General features: G+C 44.6%; 1 protein-coding gene across 1 annotated transcript in view; it reads left to right on the forward strand.

Annotated features, from left to right (window-relative positions):
- The first annotated feature begins 1,234 nt into the window (after positions 1–1,234).
- The window catches only part of LOC114689564 (inositol 1,4,5-trisphosphate receptor type 1-like), a 62,844-nt gene continuing 46,876 nt past the window's right edge, over positions 1,235–17,202 (forward strand). Inside the window, 4 exon segments of the mRNA XM_028863860.2 lie at positions 1,235–1,319; positions 2,562–2,666; positions 6,193–6,385; positions 12,026–12,148. Of these exon segments, the coding sequence (XP_028719693.1) occupies positions 2,592–2,666; positions 6,193–6,385; positions 12,026–12,148 (391 nt within the window). The 5' untranslated portion in view covers positions 1,235–1,319; positions 2,562–2,591.

A 17,202-nucleotide genomic window follows, 5' to 3' on the forward strand; every position in this document is an offset into this window, starting at 1 on the left:
TTAACATATGTAACAAGCTGGGTTTGGTTTTAGAACTGCTGGGAAAACAAACTCAGGGAGCGAGGTCTCATCTCCAAAGTGACATCTAGCAGCTGACCCACTGTCAGGACAGAAGATGTGGCTCTCTGCAGGCTTCACCTTGGATAATAAGAAAGTCCCCAATAATGGCTAGTGGCAATGAAGAAGATACCCCCAGGCTGACATACCTTCTGAATCATCAAGGAAATGACTAATTCTTAGTATAACTGACCATATTTATTCTTAGTGTTTGAATTAATAAATTCTGAACGATACGTTTACTTAGGGAAGCTTGGCAGGGCCACCTCTGTGTATGGTGCTGATTGCCAAGGGATAGCTTCAGATGTAAGCAGCTCCAGCCCCTGCACCCTGGGAACCACAGTGAGTGAGAACAGTCAACAGGTAGTAAAATGCTCTAAGTATACTACTAGGTTATGAGGAGTCCTAGAGTCAGGCAGGCAGCTGTGAAGGGTAGTGGCCAAGTTCAAATCCTAGCTCATTAACCATGACCTTAGCAATGTTCTTTTATCTCTTTATTTCCACCTCTGTAAAGGAGTGGAAGTTTCTGAGACCTCATAAAATGTTTGTGAGCATTGTACTTTAACAGACATTAGCACACTGAACACAGTGTTTGACAGAGCACAGGTTTTCAGGGGTGATGCTGGTTCATGAAGTTACCTTCCCATGGGGTAGGGTCTGGGAGACTTGGACTTAGAAAGTAATTTTACTACTTACCTAAAAGTTACACTGTAGAGGGTCTCTTTTTCCACTGTGGGTTCCAGGATTCAGACTCAGGTCTTCAGGCTTGCATGGCAAAACCCTTTTAGCGAGTGAACCATATCACACACACACACACACACACACACACACACACACCGTCAAGGTGTTTTTATAACTTCCGTCAGCTTCTAAAGCAGAAGGATATGAACCAGCCACTGAATGTTGGTTGGTCCAAGTGGAGTGAGTGAACTTCTCTTGTCGGTGAAGGCTGACTGATACTCACTGCCAGCATCATTATCACTGAGGAGTCAGGGGCCGTATCCAAGCCTGAGAGGCTGAGATACAGTCCTTGGTGAGCAGTGTCTGCTCCATGAGTAGGGACTGCTAAGTGCTATAAATGCCAGTCCTGCATGGGTCACCCCTGAGTCAGGAAATGTCTTCCCTTGTCCCTTCTCAAAGGTGGAGGTGATCAAGAAAGCCTACATGCAAGGTGAAGTGAATTTGAGGATGGGGAAAATGGTGAGGATGGAGCTGCCTCCCCCAGGAATGTGGGCCACAACATCTACATACTCGCTCACCAGGTACAGCCCTCCCTCTCTTGCTTTTCTAGACACCATCAGCATTCTAAGTTGCCCCACCCCGGGGGGGGGGGGGACTGGCTCTTCCTGGAAAGCTTTCTCCTAGCACTGTTTGTACCCATGTGAATATGGCTCGCAGGTGTGTTTGGCCACCTGCCTCGAGGGGCTGACTTCCAGGACGCTGCCATTTTCCAGTGTGGTAGGTCAGGGACTTGGAAATCCCCATGCTCTGTACGTGCATCTCCCCTGGAGCAGTAACACTGGGTACTTTGTCTGGAGCCATTGAAAAGGAGTCCTAGGCATTTTATAAATACTAATGAATCCCTCTTAACAACGTGAAGAAATAAACTTAAGCCTCCTTGCCTATCACATTTGGGGATCTGTGGGAACCTGTCCCTAGAGTTTCCTTTTGTTTGTCTTTCTGGGCAATACTTTCTGCCTTGACACCAGAATGCCAGATTTCATAATCTCTTCCCAAGTGGCTTGGTTTTTGAAGTTACTTCTTCTTTGGGTATACTGGTGTGCCTTCAGCTTTTGGGTGGGGATGGACAAGCTGTAGCCCAGCTGGAGGCTGACATGTCCCATTCTTAGCCCCTTTTAAACTTTAAATACAGTACCTGGGTATGACACAATGAAGGCAAGAGGACTGCAGCTGCCGGGTCCCTGCCCCTGCATATCTACTGCAGAATTTTAAACGCTCCCCTGTCCCACATCACCCCCATACTCAGCATCTAGTATCCAAAAGCATCTGAATAGTCCCAGAGTGGAGGCTTAATGGGGTGCACAGAAAACCTCATGTCCCTCCTGCCTGGTTTAAGAAATCAGAGAAAAGGGGGACCCTGCATGGGCATGAGCAGTCCATTCTTTTATGCCAGACTCCCAAAATAGCCTCTTTGCAGAGCAGAGCTGAGCAGAAGGGAGTAAGCCTCTCAGTACTGTGGCCTTTGGCTGACTGCTGGTCATTTTGCATTTTTAACTCAGAGTCAGAAAGGCTGTGGGTATAGCTCAGTTGGTAGGATGCTTGCCTGGAATGTACAGAGGCCTGGTTGTGGTGGTGTTCACCAGTAAAGCCAGAACTTAGGAGAGAAGGGCAGGAAAATCAAATGCTTAAGGTCATCCTCAGCTACGTTGCATGCTCAAGGTCAGCCTGAGATACTTGAGACCCTGCCTCAAAGAAATAAACCTCGAGTTTAAAAGTAGCTCTTTGAATCCTTGACCCCAAATTTCTCTTTGCCTGTGTTCTAGTTGGCTCGGCATAACAAAGAACTTCAAACCATGCTGAAACCTGGAGGACAGGTGGATGGTGATGAAGCTTTAGAGTTCTATGCAAAGCACACGGCACAAATTGAGGTAAAACCAAAAACACAGTCAAGGCCTGAACAGGGAGAGCTCAGGCAACAAGCCTGGACCTTGAGTGGATGGTACCCTGTATCAGGGTTGGCATGTTCTCTCTGCTCTCAGCAATAAAAATGTTGGGAGTGCTTCCTGGTTACTAGGTTCCTCTATTAGGTACTCGATGTCCAGGGGTGGCCAAAAATATCATGATTACTGCTTAGGGTCCAGATGGGGGAGACACACACTAATCAGATCCATGTGGATTTAATTACAAATTCTAGCCAGCACCTAAAACAAGTGGGTAGGGCTAAGGAGATAGTTCAGTTGCTAAAGCATTTGTCATGCAAGTGCAAGGACCCACTTCACCTTCCAGAACCCACATAAAAAATTCAGGTGTAGTATCATGCACTCTAATCCCAGTGCTGGGAAGACAGAGTTAGGCAAGTGACTGGGCTTTCTTGGCCTACTTGAAGAACTATTGGTCAATAAGAGACCCTGCCTCCAAAAAAAGAGGGGGAATGGACAGGGGGGGAAGTATCTGATAAATGATACTCAAGTTGACTCTGGCATATATTTATCAGCACACACCTGCACATGTGAACATTTATACACCGAAAGTCTAGCAGAGGGACCTGCTGTAGATTAGAGTGACCCAGGAGGTCTGTTCTGAAGAAATAGCATCCAAATAAATAGGGTGCAAGAACACAGGGCTGAAATGGGCAGTGCCCAGAGGGAGGAGTTTTTCTGATCTCCACAAGGAAGACCGCAGGTAAGGGGTGCAGCTGAAGAAGGCGTGTGTGGCTGGAAATCAGTGAGTCAAGAGGAGAATGGCGCAAGATCAGGAGAGGAGGCAATCCAGAGCATCTGAAGCTTACACACTCCTGGGAAGAAGTCTACACTTTATCCAGAGAGCATTGGAACGGCTAGCATTTCACCCATGGAGCTCCACCATCCACCATGCATTTTACACAGGACAAAACTCTGACTGACCTTCTGAAGTGTGTGGCATCACATCTGTAGCAAATGGAGGAGCTCTTCCGTAAGGCTCCGTGAGGATGCACCCTTCCCAGTTGTCAGTGTCTCTGCTGGAGTTTTAGTCCAGGCTGTATGACTCCTGAGTATGGGGTGCACTTCAGATCACCTGCATTGACTCTTAGCATCTGAAAGGAAACATGTCTGGCTCCAGGATCTAGGTAGTCAGCATGTTGTACCTTGTTTTGCTAATGAATTTAGTATCAGTATCCAAAGAGAGATTTGGAAGATCTAAGAGACTCGTTGGACAGAACAACACGTTCAGAACGTGACTGCTCGGAGTCTGTTCTTACCTGCTGTCTCAGCTCTCCAGGCCGTCCCCATGAAATGCTTCACGGACCAACTCAGCAGCCATGCTGAATGTATGTGACCACATAGTCCTCCTTTGTTGATCGTGGCCAGAAGCTTGGCCAGCTTTGTCCTCTGCATTTAGGAGACACGCTTGGCAGTACAGAATGTTAAAGATGAATAGAATCTGGAGGTGTCGTCCAACTCTTAGGTCCAGTTGGGAGAAGCCTGGAGTCTGATGAATTCTCTTACTACTAGCGGTAGAGAAGGAATGCTGTTCTGTTTCCTGAGTCCACTGCTAAATCTGCTTAAACAATGAAAATTGTAAAACTGTGACTAGCCTCCAAATCCTGCCTCAGCTGGCCAGGACCCTCCCTTTGATTCCATCGAGGGTTATGTATGCAGATCTGGGGTACTGTGTCATATAGCTGCTTGGGGCTGGACAAGCAGACTCTGGAGCCTTCACGATTCAGCCATAGAATGGAATTCTAGCCAGAGGTCTTCCTCTGCTCTCCTTTGCCTCCTGATGTTGTCTCTGTGAAGCGGATGGCCACTTCCTAGCACGTGTTTGGAACAGGTCCTTGAGCCTATGTCCCTGGCAGGTTCTAGGTGCTGCTACAGACTATACTTCCAGTCCAACCAGGTTGCTTTGAACCAAAAACCATTCTGACAACAGAATAATTCCAAAGCCCCCCAAACCTAAGCTCCACCTAGACTCAGGAGGCGCTGTTGCTGTGTTCTTACTGAGTCAGAGCTGTGAGAGACCGGCCTGACCTCCAGAAGTTTCCCACCACAACTGGGCCTGAGTCACCTCTCTTGCCCCATCAGGGAACAAAGGTATTGAGAGAAGGAGCAAGCTCTTCTGTCAAGGGCGTCAGCCTGGGCTTCACCTGACCTCAGTCTCTGGGGAAGAATAAAAGAAGGCCACGAGGCCATGTCTCTGGTGTACTGCAGCCCATGGCCCTTTAGAACTCTATCCTTGAAACTGTGACTAATTGGAACCGGACTGCTCTGGAGATGAGGCCCAACGAGGAAGAGAATGGCGGAAACCTGCAGGCATCCACCCCTGGAGCCCCCCGAAGCCAGTTTAAGGAACACTGATATCCTCCCAGACACAGTGGGCATATTGGTTCACGTATCACACATTCTGGACATTATGACAAGATGTAGGAGGTCGTTACAAATGTGGTATAAAAGCAAAGGTCTGTTCTAAAACTCCCTGTGTAGGGATAACCCAGGTTTTGCTAGCTGAGAAAAGATAGTGAGTTGAGGCTTATACTATGACCCAACATTGCTTTATCTAGTATGCTAACCATCAAGCATGCCTATTAAATCAAAATTAGTTGCAAATAATTATTCTGTTGCTAATTTTCAGGAACTATATGTGCCTAGTACTCAGTGGCCTCTGTGACTAGTGGCTGTCCTCTTGGACACATGAAGAACAGCCCGATCACTGTAAAAAGTTCCATTGTATAGTACCAGCCTCAGCAGAATGTCCTAACAAAACACAGGATAAATTTTTCCAGATGAACACTGATCATATTTAAAGGAAAAGGAAGAATGGAGTTCCCATCTGTTCATTTTCATCAACTAATTTTTATGCCATACAGTGTCAATGTCAGTTGCTACTGGGTGTTTTAACCAGGCTGAACTGGTTAGCTTGTGAAATTGTGCTGGTTATCTTTAAGCTTATCAGTTGTTTGTCCAGACAGACACTTGGGCAGTGTCTAGTCAAGGTTGTACATTGTTCATCTACAGTCTCAAAACAGAATCATTTTAAAGTGCCTTGGGAGTGTGCAGAGTGTAACTATTACAGTTTTATGATTCTAGTGATTTAAAAAAAAAAAAGATAAATATTCCACGTTACAGTCACAAAATTAAAACCAGTATTTTAAAGTGGAGAAGTATTAAGATTATAAGAGGAAAGTCAATAGTATTTAAATGAGTGGAGTATGAGGTTAGACAAATTCTTACGGACTTAACAAAACTTTTATGTCTGGTATGTGCATGCAGGAAAGCACACACACACAGAGAGAGAGAGAGAGAGAGACAGACAGACAGACAGACAGACAGACAGACATCCCAACCAGGGCTTTCAAATCAGACAGATTCACATTATCCTGAGCCTCGAACCCTGAATTCACTGCCAATAGCAAAGCAAAAGAGTCTTGGTAAAAAGCTCTGGGAATAACTGCTTACCCTCCACATATTTTAACCCTAGATTGTCAGACTGGACCGAACAATGGAACAGATTGTCTTCCCCGTGCCCAGCATCTGTGAATTCCTGACTAAGGAATCCAAACTGCGAATATATTACACCACAGAGCGGGATGAGCAAGGCAGCAAGATCAATGACTTCTTCCTGCGCTCCGAGGACCTCTTCAATGAAATGAACTGGCAGAAGAAACTTCGAGGTGAGCTATAGTACCTGGACATGCTCTAGAAACCTGCAGCTCTGGGGCTCACGCTTGGCCTGGGTAGAAGCCATTCAGGGGTGGTTGGTGATGTTCCCATCTGAATACAGACAATTTTGGTATTTCAGTGTATGGGCCTGATCTAAAGGCTCTAAATGGGCTGTGTTCGTGCAGCATTTGATTTGATGGGCCCAGGGAGCTTCATGGATGACTTGGAGTGCCTGTTTGGGTGTTTCCCTGTGGAAACTTAACTAGACACAGAAAAGGCCAGGCCCTTTCCTTCACAGGCTGGTTCCCTTGGGCTGAGAATGCAGACAGGCACACCTGTTCCTGAGACTCTTCTGTTTTCCGTCTGATGGAGCAGCTCAGGTTCAAAACTCCCAGGCATTTTACAGGCGTTGTAATTGTTTGCCGAGTAAGATGCAGCATTGCTCACCAGCAGGTCCCGTGGTAAAGCCCAGCCAAGTCAGATGGAGATTACTCTACTCGTCTAAAGCACATTTATAGCTCCCCCCGCCCCACCTCCTCAGGGCTTCGGGCTCCCAGTTTTCATTAGGTTTTAATGTGATCCTTCAGTACCAGCAGCCTGCTTGGCATCAGCTGTTGTGACCAACTTTGAAAGGATCATGCTTTATTTGTGTGTGTGAGTTGGAGCCAGGTTTTGTTTTTTGGTTTTTGTTTTGGTTTTGTTTTATTCAAAACTCTGAAGTCAAGCTCCAATTGAGATCTTGAAGGCTCTTTGCAGGGTGCGGCTGGAATAGGGGAGAGCTGTGTCAGAGATCGGTTTCCGGGACTTGTGCTATCTCTGGTCCCTGCCAGTCTGAGCAGAGCCAGGCCTGCTTTCCTTACCAGGCTTGCCTTGTGCACCTTCCTCCCCATTTCCTCCACTCCCAGAGTCACACAAAAGTTGTGCAATCCAGGGTAGTAGTGGGTCCTCAGCCCCAAGGTGAGGGAGGAGAGCAGGCAGACTAACTGTTCCAGAAGACCCTCAACCATCCGGTAGACAGTCGTAGCTGGAGTTTTCTCTCCGGGTCCTGCCAAGCCCCAGCAATCCGACAGCCCACTTATAAAATAGACACACAGACGCTTATATTATTTACAAACTGTATGGCCGTGGCAGGCTTCTTGCTAACTGTTCTTCTATCTTCAATTAGCCCATTTCTATAAATCTATACCTTGGCCACGTGGCTCATGGCCATGGCATAGTAGTGCCTTCTCTCATTTCACTGCCCTTCTGTTTTTGAAAAATAGTGTTTGTTTAGGAAGTTTAAGAACAACTAGGCTTGTCATCTGAAAAAATTTTAATTGGCTTCAAAGCTATCTACTAAGACAAAAATGGAAAATAATAAGTGAGTTAAACATTCCAAGTGCTTAGGAAGGGAAGAGATGCTCTCATTAGAAGCTGTGTTAAAATGGAACACACTTCTCTTCACTAAGTCGCTGACTTCTCTTCTACCAAGTGTGCCCGGGAGATTGTTCTGTCGTGTTTGTGAGGCTGGCTTACCTTTGGCTGAAGTTACGAAGGTTGTGACTGTGTGATAGGAAATCAGTAGCCAGTTCACCCTCAGTGTCTCTTTGGCTACTGATATGAGTGTTTCATAGTGTTAAGAAATCAGTCTGGGACTGGAGAGATGGGTCAGCGGTTAAGAGCACTGGCTGCTCTTGCAGAGGAGCTGAGTTCACTTCCTGGCACCTGCCTGGCCACTCACAGCCCCCTGTAACTCCAGTTCCAGGAATTGACAGCCTGGCCTCTGTGAGTACCAGGCACATACACACATGCAAGATAAATACTCGTATGCTTAAAATAAAGATAAATAAATCCTTTTTAGTAGAAATTAGTTTTATCTTCTTTAAGAATTTCTCGCCACAAACCCTTTCCTGCTTTATTCTTGAAACACACACACACACACACACACACACACACACACACACACACACACTCCTGTGTACACGTTCTTCTTGGCCATCCCTTTCTGCCATCTGAAGATCATTTCTGGTGAGAGAAGATTCTGGGCTGTGGTAACTAGAAAGAAGACAGAGCAGAGAGGAGCTCAGATAAAGTTGCTTATGCTGACCCTTTCTTGCTGGGAATTGTCCCTCATGCTTATCACATTAGAGGTGGAAATGCTGTTTGTGTGGAGTCTTAAGTCATCCAGAAAAGCCCAGTTTCTTTAAAAAAACAACCAGGAACCAGTGTGACAAGACATGCCCTGGATGCGGTTATTTCAATAGCTTTGGCTGTCTTGGGTGCTGGCATTCTACCTTCCTGCCGTTGCGCAGCAAGTATATCAATCCGGCTAAATTACAGTCCTTAGTAAAAGCAAACACACTGCAAGATGCAGTGGGGTTTTAGCAGTGTTCATATTTCTTCCTGTGGGAACTAACGAGCTGTAAGGAGACAGACAGCACATGCATATTTTTAAGTGGCTACAATACAAAGCTGATTACGACCAGGGCTATAATCAAGCAATGACAGGTTACAGACGTATGGGAAATAAAGACCTGAAAGAAGAAGAGGATGATGGTGACATCTAGCAGGGGCGGATGACACAGCCTAAAAGATGGGTGCAGGGTGGGGGGGGGGTTATGTTCCATTGCCTACTGCTGCTATAACACACTGCCACAAGCCCAGTGCTTACAGCAATGTACGTGTGCTATCTGGAAGGCAGAAGTCTGGTGAGGTTCGCACAGAGTTAAAACTCCAGGCATGGGCAGGATGTGTTTCGTGTGTCCTCCAGCGCTTTAAGACTCCTAAAAGCTGCCTGTATTTCTGGGTGATGAGCTTTTCTCCGTCTTCAAGCCAGCGATGCCGAGGAGAGCCTTTTCCAGGCTGTATCCCTCTGGGTCTTCTGCCTCCTCCTTCACTTAAAAGACTTTGTGAGTCTCTTTTGTCACGTAACATATCACATTCACAAGCTGAAGATTCAGGTTTGCGACATTTGATTGGGCATCATTTTGCTTACCATAGAAAGTCTATTGATTGCTTTAATCATTCCCAAAACAGTGGCTTACAAGAACAACTACTCATTGTCCTGTAGTTTCCTGTGGTCAAGAATTGGAGAGTAGCTTAGCTGGATAGTTATGGCTTAGTGCCTTTCATTAGGTGGCCACTGAGATGCCATCCAGGACTGTTGTCATCTGAGCACTGGGTGAGTACACTCCTCACTGCTCTCCAGCAGCTCTGGAATCAGGAATTCCTTTCTTCTGCACATAGACCTTTCCAGGAGTCCCGTGTCCTCACGACACAGCAGTTGCTTTCCTTAGAGTAAATGATTGAAGCGTGAGTGTGAGCAGAAAGCCACGGTTTTTACGATCTGCTCTGTGAAACCTCATGCCAGCACCTGCCGTACCTTCCACGTATGAGAAAGCACAGCACTGATACAGCCATGCTCGGGACAACAATTAGCTGACCCCCTTAGGGTGTTCCATCAAAGCTTTCTTTGATGTTACAGCAAAAGTGGAGGCATGTGTCTATATCACAACGGGGGGGAGGGGGTGCATGGGAGCTGAACAGTGTGTTCAGGGAGCTACCATCAGGTTGGGATGTAGAAGCAAAGTATGTGGGGTAGGGAAGTGGGGGGAAGGTTTGGAGAAGGAGGGGACATAGCTGCATGTACCACGGGAAGTGTAAAGGTATTGTAGGTCTCTAACCATCTCCTTGCCCTGGATAAATAACTGTTTGAGCTACAGAGTGAATATTTTTTGTTCGGAATCGAAATGACAGATAAAAAATGTTACTTTGGGAAATTGGATGTATTCGTACACTGTATGCCCTAAAGGCCGTTATTGCAGTTGTACTGAAGGGTACAATATTCCATGCGGGGAATTCTGGCTCCCATGGACCATCACAGATTTCTACTAGCTTTCTTATATCCTTCCTGGACTTCTCATGAGCTCTTGATGAATACATAAAGATGCTGTCAGTTCCCTGAACTCGTCACTCAAATTCAGCAGTTATCAGCTTTCTGCCATTAATCTCTCCAGTTCTTTTCCTATTTTTTTTTTTTATGTATACCAGAAGTGGACATCAGTCCCCAAAGAAGTGCCAATGGCTATTCCAGGCTATTCCAGGCAGAGCAGATGAAGTCTCATTTCTAGTTTGCTTCAGCAGAGGAAGGATGTGGCTCAGTTATTCAGTGCTTGCATAATGTGCATGAAGCTCTGGGTTTGGTCCTCAGCACCACATAAAACTAGGCATGGTGGTGCACAACAATAGTGAAGAAGAGGCAGAGAATAAAGTGTGAGGACATCCTAAGCTGCAGAACTGGGTTGAGGCTAGCCTAGACTACATGAGAGACCCTAGCTCAAAAAGTATGTTCTTTTTGTTTCAGCAATTAACTTACGAAATATTAAATTGCTACCTGGAAGTTGACTGGAGTCAGTCAGCTCTACTGAATGGTGACATTGCCCATCTGTCTTTACCCCTTTCACTGGCTCCAGATGATCACTAACTTGGGGAAATGAATTCGACAATACTTCCTCCAATTTCTGGCATTGGTTTCTCTTATTTTTTCAAAATGAAGAATTTCAAACTAGATGATTGCTCATAGCTCTGTAAATCAACGGTTTTGAAACATTGCCTGTGACCAAGTTCCAACATGATATCAACAATTAGTAAATTACACAGAGACCTCTTTAATTGGTCCATAACTTTCTTTGGATGGAAGTTTCCAGAGACTTGCTGCCGTGGCAGGCATCGTTATAGGATCATTGGATTTGTCATTGGCTGCTGTCCTAAAGTTAAGTGAAGATTTCATTGGTAGGGGTGGTTCACGATAGAGATCCTGGCTCACAAACCCAGTGCTTTGCTCTAGGGGGCGTGATGTCTAATGAGAACTAGCTTGTGGAAGCTGTCCCCTCCATGGCTGCCTCCATGGCCACTTCACTTCCTTCTATGACTTCTGTGGTGTAGAATCATCATCAGAAGCAATGGCTTAAGAAGGTGGCAATGTGCCAAGTGTCCCCTGCCCCTTTGTGATAGCTTTACCACATACCCTTTCTCTCCTGGAGCCTTTGGAAATGTGAACTCCGCCGCTGACCATGGTCAGCCACCTGCCGTCCCCAGTTCCTTGGTTTGAGATCAACTGTGCCATTGGAGGAAATGGCACATGACTCAGTGGTGAGAAAGGGGTAACTGTCCTGCACTGGGGAATTAATGGAGTGTTTTAAGCCAAGAAAAAGGTACCAGGCTTAGTCAGAGGCTCAGCTGGGCCAACTCTGAATGTTCTGTCTCACTGACATTTCTAAAAGGCTAATTGAATTCTTGGGTCTCTCTGAGCATCTCCTCTGGTACTGGAGGTCTGGGGAGAACCAGAACCATAGTGTGTGAACTCTGGATAACCCTCAGATTCCATAACTGGTGGAGCTGATTGGGGCATGCCGGACCTTGAGCTGGCCCAGCCTTTGCCCTTCTCTTCTTTCCTTGTACCCCAATGCATCTTCTGTTAGTGAGTTCTCCAGTGACCCGATGTCATTGTCACTGTGTGCCAGCTTTGAAACAAGTTATCGCTCTTACTGTTGTGGTCCAAACTGGAACAAAAGTGGACTTGTGGGGGGTCTGGGAGGAGGAAGGGCCCTGCCAAGCTCTAGCACTCCGACTTGTCATCATCAACAACCTCACAGACTCCGTTTGTTCCCCAGCCCAGCCTGTCTTGTACTGGTGTGCCCGAAACATGTCCTTCTGGAGCAGCATCTCCTTCAACCTGGCCGTCCTAATGAACCTGCTGGTGGCATTTTTCTACCCATTTAAAGGAGTGCGGGGAGGTAACCGTATCTTTCTCTATTCTTCAGAGGCGCAGTCTTGCTGTATAGTACAAGCTAGCCTGGAACCCAGGATGCTCCTCTCCTCTTCAGCCTTCTGGTGACAGGCTGCCTTAGTGAAGATTTCTGTTGCTGGGATAAAACAGTAGGACCCATAGCAACTTGGAGAGGAAAGGTTTATGTCAGCTTGCACTTTCACATGACGGTCCAACATCAAAGGAATCAGGGCAGGAACCTGGAGGCAGGAACCGAATGAAGCAGAGGCCATGGAAGGGTGCTGCCTACTGTCTTGCTCCTCTTGGCTTGCTCAGCCTATTTTTTGATTTTGCTAACAGAACTTTTGGGGAGAAACACAGACTTGTACTACATGTTGAGATATTCTTTTCTTAAGTAAATTAAATACTAGGTAATCCCACTGGCCTCCAGGTTAAAAATAAAATATTATTAAAATCTTATTTATAAAAAGAAGGGGAAAAAATACCCTAAAGTCTGAGAATTCTAATTCTGCACATCCAGTCAGAGATGGTTCCCTCTTCCCAAATGATTCTAGCTTGGGTCACATTGACATAAAACTAGCCAGCACACAGGTATACTCTACCATGCCTGACTCAGTATCTTTAGTTTCAAGGAAACAGCTGGTGACAGCAGGAAGGCTATGACTTGGGTCCTAGCTTCTATCACTGAAACCATTGATGCCATTTAGGACCCTAGTTACCCATTTCCAGATAAGAGGAAATAGTAGCTTTTAACCAAGATTTGGCTTTAAGTCAAACTTAAAATAGTGTTTAAAAAAAAAAAGAAGAAGAAGAAGAGAAGCTATGGAGCCTGTCAGAAATTGTCTAAAGCCCCATGTCTTACATATGGGGAAAGCATGTGTCTGAGAAGTTGAGAGAGACAGTGTGCCAAGCTAGTTAGTGGAGAGCTGATCTTACAGCATAGACATTTTGTAATCAATCCACTGTGTGTTTTCCCATACCACACTTCTGGAATGGTTTTCAGCCTAGAGACTATAAGAAACCTCTGGAATCTACTTTTCCTTTTGCAAGTCAGGGCTGAGGCAGGTCTTGAGACTGTGGCCAGTACTCCTTGAATGTTTAGACTGTGGAGAGCTGCCTGCTACCATTCATGGATTTCCCCCACCCACCACCTCCTTCCAGTCATCCGCATGAGCCCTCCACATGTTTTGATGAGAAAAGGCAAACAGGACAACATTTTTCTATTGGGGGACCCTCAGCTTGATAACTGGTGTCTGAGAGGCCCTGGCCTTATGGGGAATTGTTCCTCTTCTATTAGAGATTCTCATCCTCTTTCTTCTCACCACATTAAGGATACAATCTAAGGCCTCATACATGCTTGGCAAATGCTCTAGCGTGGAGCCATGCTTCCAGTCCCATGCATCCCAGTCTCCAGGGAGGTCCAGTTTTTAGCTAAATTTTTCATCAGAGCTTTTTGGCATACCACTTTGCCTTTAAGTAAAACAACCTGCCACCAGCATCCTGTATGAAACTTAATGGATAAAGAAGCCCCGAGTCAGACCCAGAAAAACACTGAGAATATTTGAGCTGAATATTATAGTTGTAGATTTAAGCAGCATATGCACAATAAAAGTGTATTTAAGGAACAACTTTAAAGTGATGATATGTTGTGTAATGCTACATATCCTTTCAAGGACTTAACTTTTCTGTTTTCTGTTGAAGGCATCATTTAAAGGGTCACTCCTCCCCAAAAGCATGATCTAAAAGGCCAGGGGCATTTTTTTCTTTAAATAAATGCTGAATTAAGCAACATGAGTATTTATGTTTGAAAAGATTTGATTGGAACACAGGGTTACAGTTTTCCTCTGGGGAGGTGTCTCCCTTAACCAAGATGTTAATCGGTGGAGTTAAGAGCTGTAAGGGAGCCAGTACAGACCTCCATTGATGATTTCCCAGGTCTCTTTCCAACTCAGGGAAGTTACTGTGTTCATCCAGCAGATTACCCAGCCTTTTCTTTGCATGTGCTTTTATGTGCCCTCCATCCCTCTAAAACTGATATTTCAAACAGATTTTAATGATTCACCCAACTGTTTTCTTCACTGGTTGTTGGTACCAGCATCCAGGTCAGTGTCTGGGGACAGTGAGTTGACATTCTCCCCCCCCCCCATGCTTCAGTATTAGCCTTCATACTGTGGAATTCTAGACAGGGGTTTGTTGGCCACTGGTCATATGACTCTGTATATGCCTCTTTTGTTACTCCATGATATTCCCTATATTACTAGATGCTGACACATAGTCAGGATGCTGAGGCTTTGGTGTGGCTTCAGACATGCCTAGAAGGTTCTTACAAAATAGTTGTAGAAGGCTGAACCCTTAACAGTCAAATCTGAGACTCCTTGAATGAGGTGATGGTTGAGATCCTCCCAACTCTATGGTGGTGCACTCTGGTATGGTACCACCTTCATTAGCCTGAAGGAGACAAGGTTTCCTTGTCTGATTGTGAGTCATGGATTTAGAACTTCATGCCAATGGATTAACTGGAAAGCAGTATCAGAGATCCTGGGAATAAAAGGAGGCTGATTCAACCTACAAATCCCCTTTCATGGTATGGAGACTGACATTACCTTGGAAACAGCAGTTCACCTTCAGAGTGAATTCTTCCATTTGTAACACGTGCCATGGGAATTTTCTGTGCTAAACACCAACTGTTTTTAGGAAAACGGTTGCATTCATACTGCTCAGAAAATAGATAAACCAAAATGCTCACGTGAGATTAGTGTATATTAGACTCTGTAGGTGCAGCTCAGTAGTAGGATGTTTGCCAAGCATGACCAAGGCCAGTGTTTGATCTCCAGCATTTCCAAAATAAAATTTTCTATGTATGTTTACATCACAATTTCTTACATCCTAAAAACAGGATTACTAAATATACCTCTTAGATGAGCATAATGACCTTATTTTGTACAGTGTTGTGGTTCTGTGGCTTATGAGACCTTAGCAGCCCAAGGGCAGCGGTGGCCTTAAAAGCTCCTTTTCAAAAGCATCTATCTCCCAAGCCTGCTAAGCCACATATAGGAAGCACAGTACTGGTACAGAGTCAGATACTGCTTAGTCTGTGAGCATGCCACCATGGCTCAAGTAAAGAGAGTGTGGCTCCTTCAACTTTCTAATGATTGGAATATTTTAACTTACTGTGAGTGGAAGGAAAGCATGACAAACTGCCATGTACATCAGCCCAGCTTGAACAATTAGCATTTTGCTAAACTTGTTTCCTCTAGCCCCCTGCTATATTTTTGAAACATTTTAGAAAAGTTTAGACATTTTGTTGTTTTGACCATAAATATTTCAGTGAAAACTTATAAGCATATTTTAAAATATATATAACCACCATGCCATTATCATATGTAACAAAACTAACAGTAAATCCTATAATAGTCCAAATTCACATTTCTCCAGCTGCGTCCAAGATTTCTTTCTAGACCAAGTCTCTTGGAGTCTAGCACTAGTTTTCAGTACCATTTAATAAGGAGAAGAGAGCAAGTTCTTACATTGGCCTCTTCAGGACTTGGGTGCAAGTGTTGTACTAGCCACATTTATGGTTAAGACATTAAGAATCTATTGAAGGCCAGGCTTGCTTGTATGGGCTTTTTAATCCCAGCATATGGAAGGCAGAGTCAGGCAGATCTCTGTGAATTCAAGCCCAAAATGTTTAGGCCAGCCAGAGCAACATAGTGACCTTGCCTTTGGCAAAAAAAAGGAAGGAAGGAAGGAAGGAAGGAAGGAAGGAAGGAAGGAAGGAAGGAAGAAGGAAAATAAAGAAAAGTAAGTAATCTGTTTTTAAAATGGTTTTAAACATTTATGAAAATGAAAGGTAAGTCAGAGAATGGGAGAAAATATTTCCAAAGAATATATCTGAATATATCAGGATTTTTATGCAGAATATGAACACATAAAACACTGTAATAGAAAGGATGCCCTAGTAAAAGAATGGGCAAGGTACTTGTTCAAATAAATAACAAAAGAAGATCTAAGAATGACCAATAGGTACATGAAAAGATAGCCCACATCATGAGTTGTCAGTAAATTACAATTACAACAACAGTGATATATTTCTACAAAAGACGGTCAACATTCAAGGGCTAATGAAAGGCAAAAGGGTGCAATCTCTTTGGAAAGCAATATGGCAGTGTCTCCCAAAGTTGGACATTATACATAAGAGCCAACAGTCTACTTCCCTGTTTTATCCAAAAGAAACAACAGTGTCAATTCCACTCCAAGGTTAGCACTTGAATGTTCTAGTAGCATCATTCTGAATATCTCCACACTGGGATGACCACAAATATCCATTCATTATTGAGTGAATAAATAAATTGTGGTACATCCATAGTAACTCAGCAATAAAAACAGTGAAGTAGGAGTAACCAGCCTGATTCTTAAACACTAATTAGTCATACACGAAAGACTACCTGCTAATACAGTTCTTTCTCCATTTTTATGAGAAACGCAAGATTATAGTAACAGAAAACACACTCATGGTAGCCTCGGGTAGGGATGGGGCAACACATAAACTGCAGAGAGCTCCAGGAAATCTGTCAGGGTACTCATGTTTGTCAGGGTAAGCACGTTCTGGGTCTTGATTGTGGTGAGAACATCCTATGATGGTCATATAACTATAAACTGCCAAAATTCTCGATCTGTGCTTACAGTGAATTCTTTTTTTTAATAGTAGCTAAAGACTATTAACATTAGAGGCATGTAACTTCTGGCCATTTGCTACTATCACTTTGGAGAAAATACATAAAAACTGGATTCCCTTTAAAGTAGAGATACTGCACCAACCCATAGGTTGACAGAGGGGCCGAGATAAATGATAATTGATGAGAACAGGAGAGAGAATATGATGTGTGACAGTTGTGAAATGTGCACAAAATGGTACATATGCCCCCAGAATCCACATTTTGAATTTGCATAAACTTTACGTGCCTTTGTGCCCATTTCTTTTTCTTTTATTTTTTAATTTTCTGTGTGTGTGGTGTGTGTGGTCACACGTGTGAGCACATGTGTATATGTATGCGTGTAGGG

This window comes from Peromyscus leucopus, unplaced genomic scaffold, assembly GCF_004664715.2.
Source record: "Peromyscus leucopus breed LL Stock unplaced genomic scaffold, UCI_PerLeu_2.1 scaffold_132, whole genome shotgun sequence".
In the NCBI taxonomy this organism is placed as follows: domain Eukaryota; kingdom Metazoa; phylum Chordata; class Mammalia; order Rodentia; family Cricetidae; genus Peromyscus; species Peromyscus leucopus.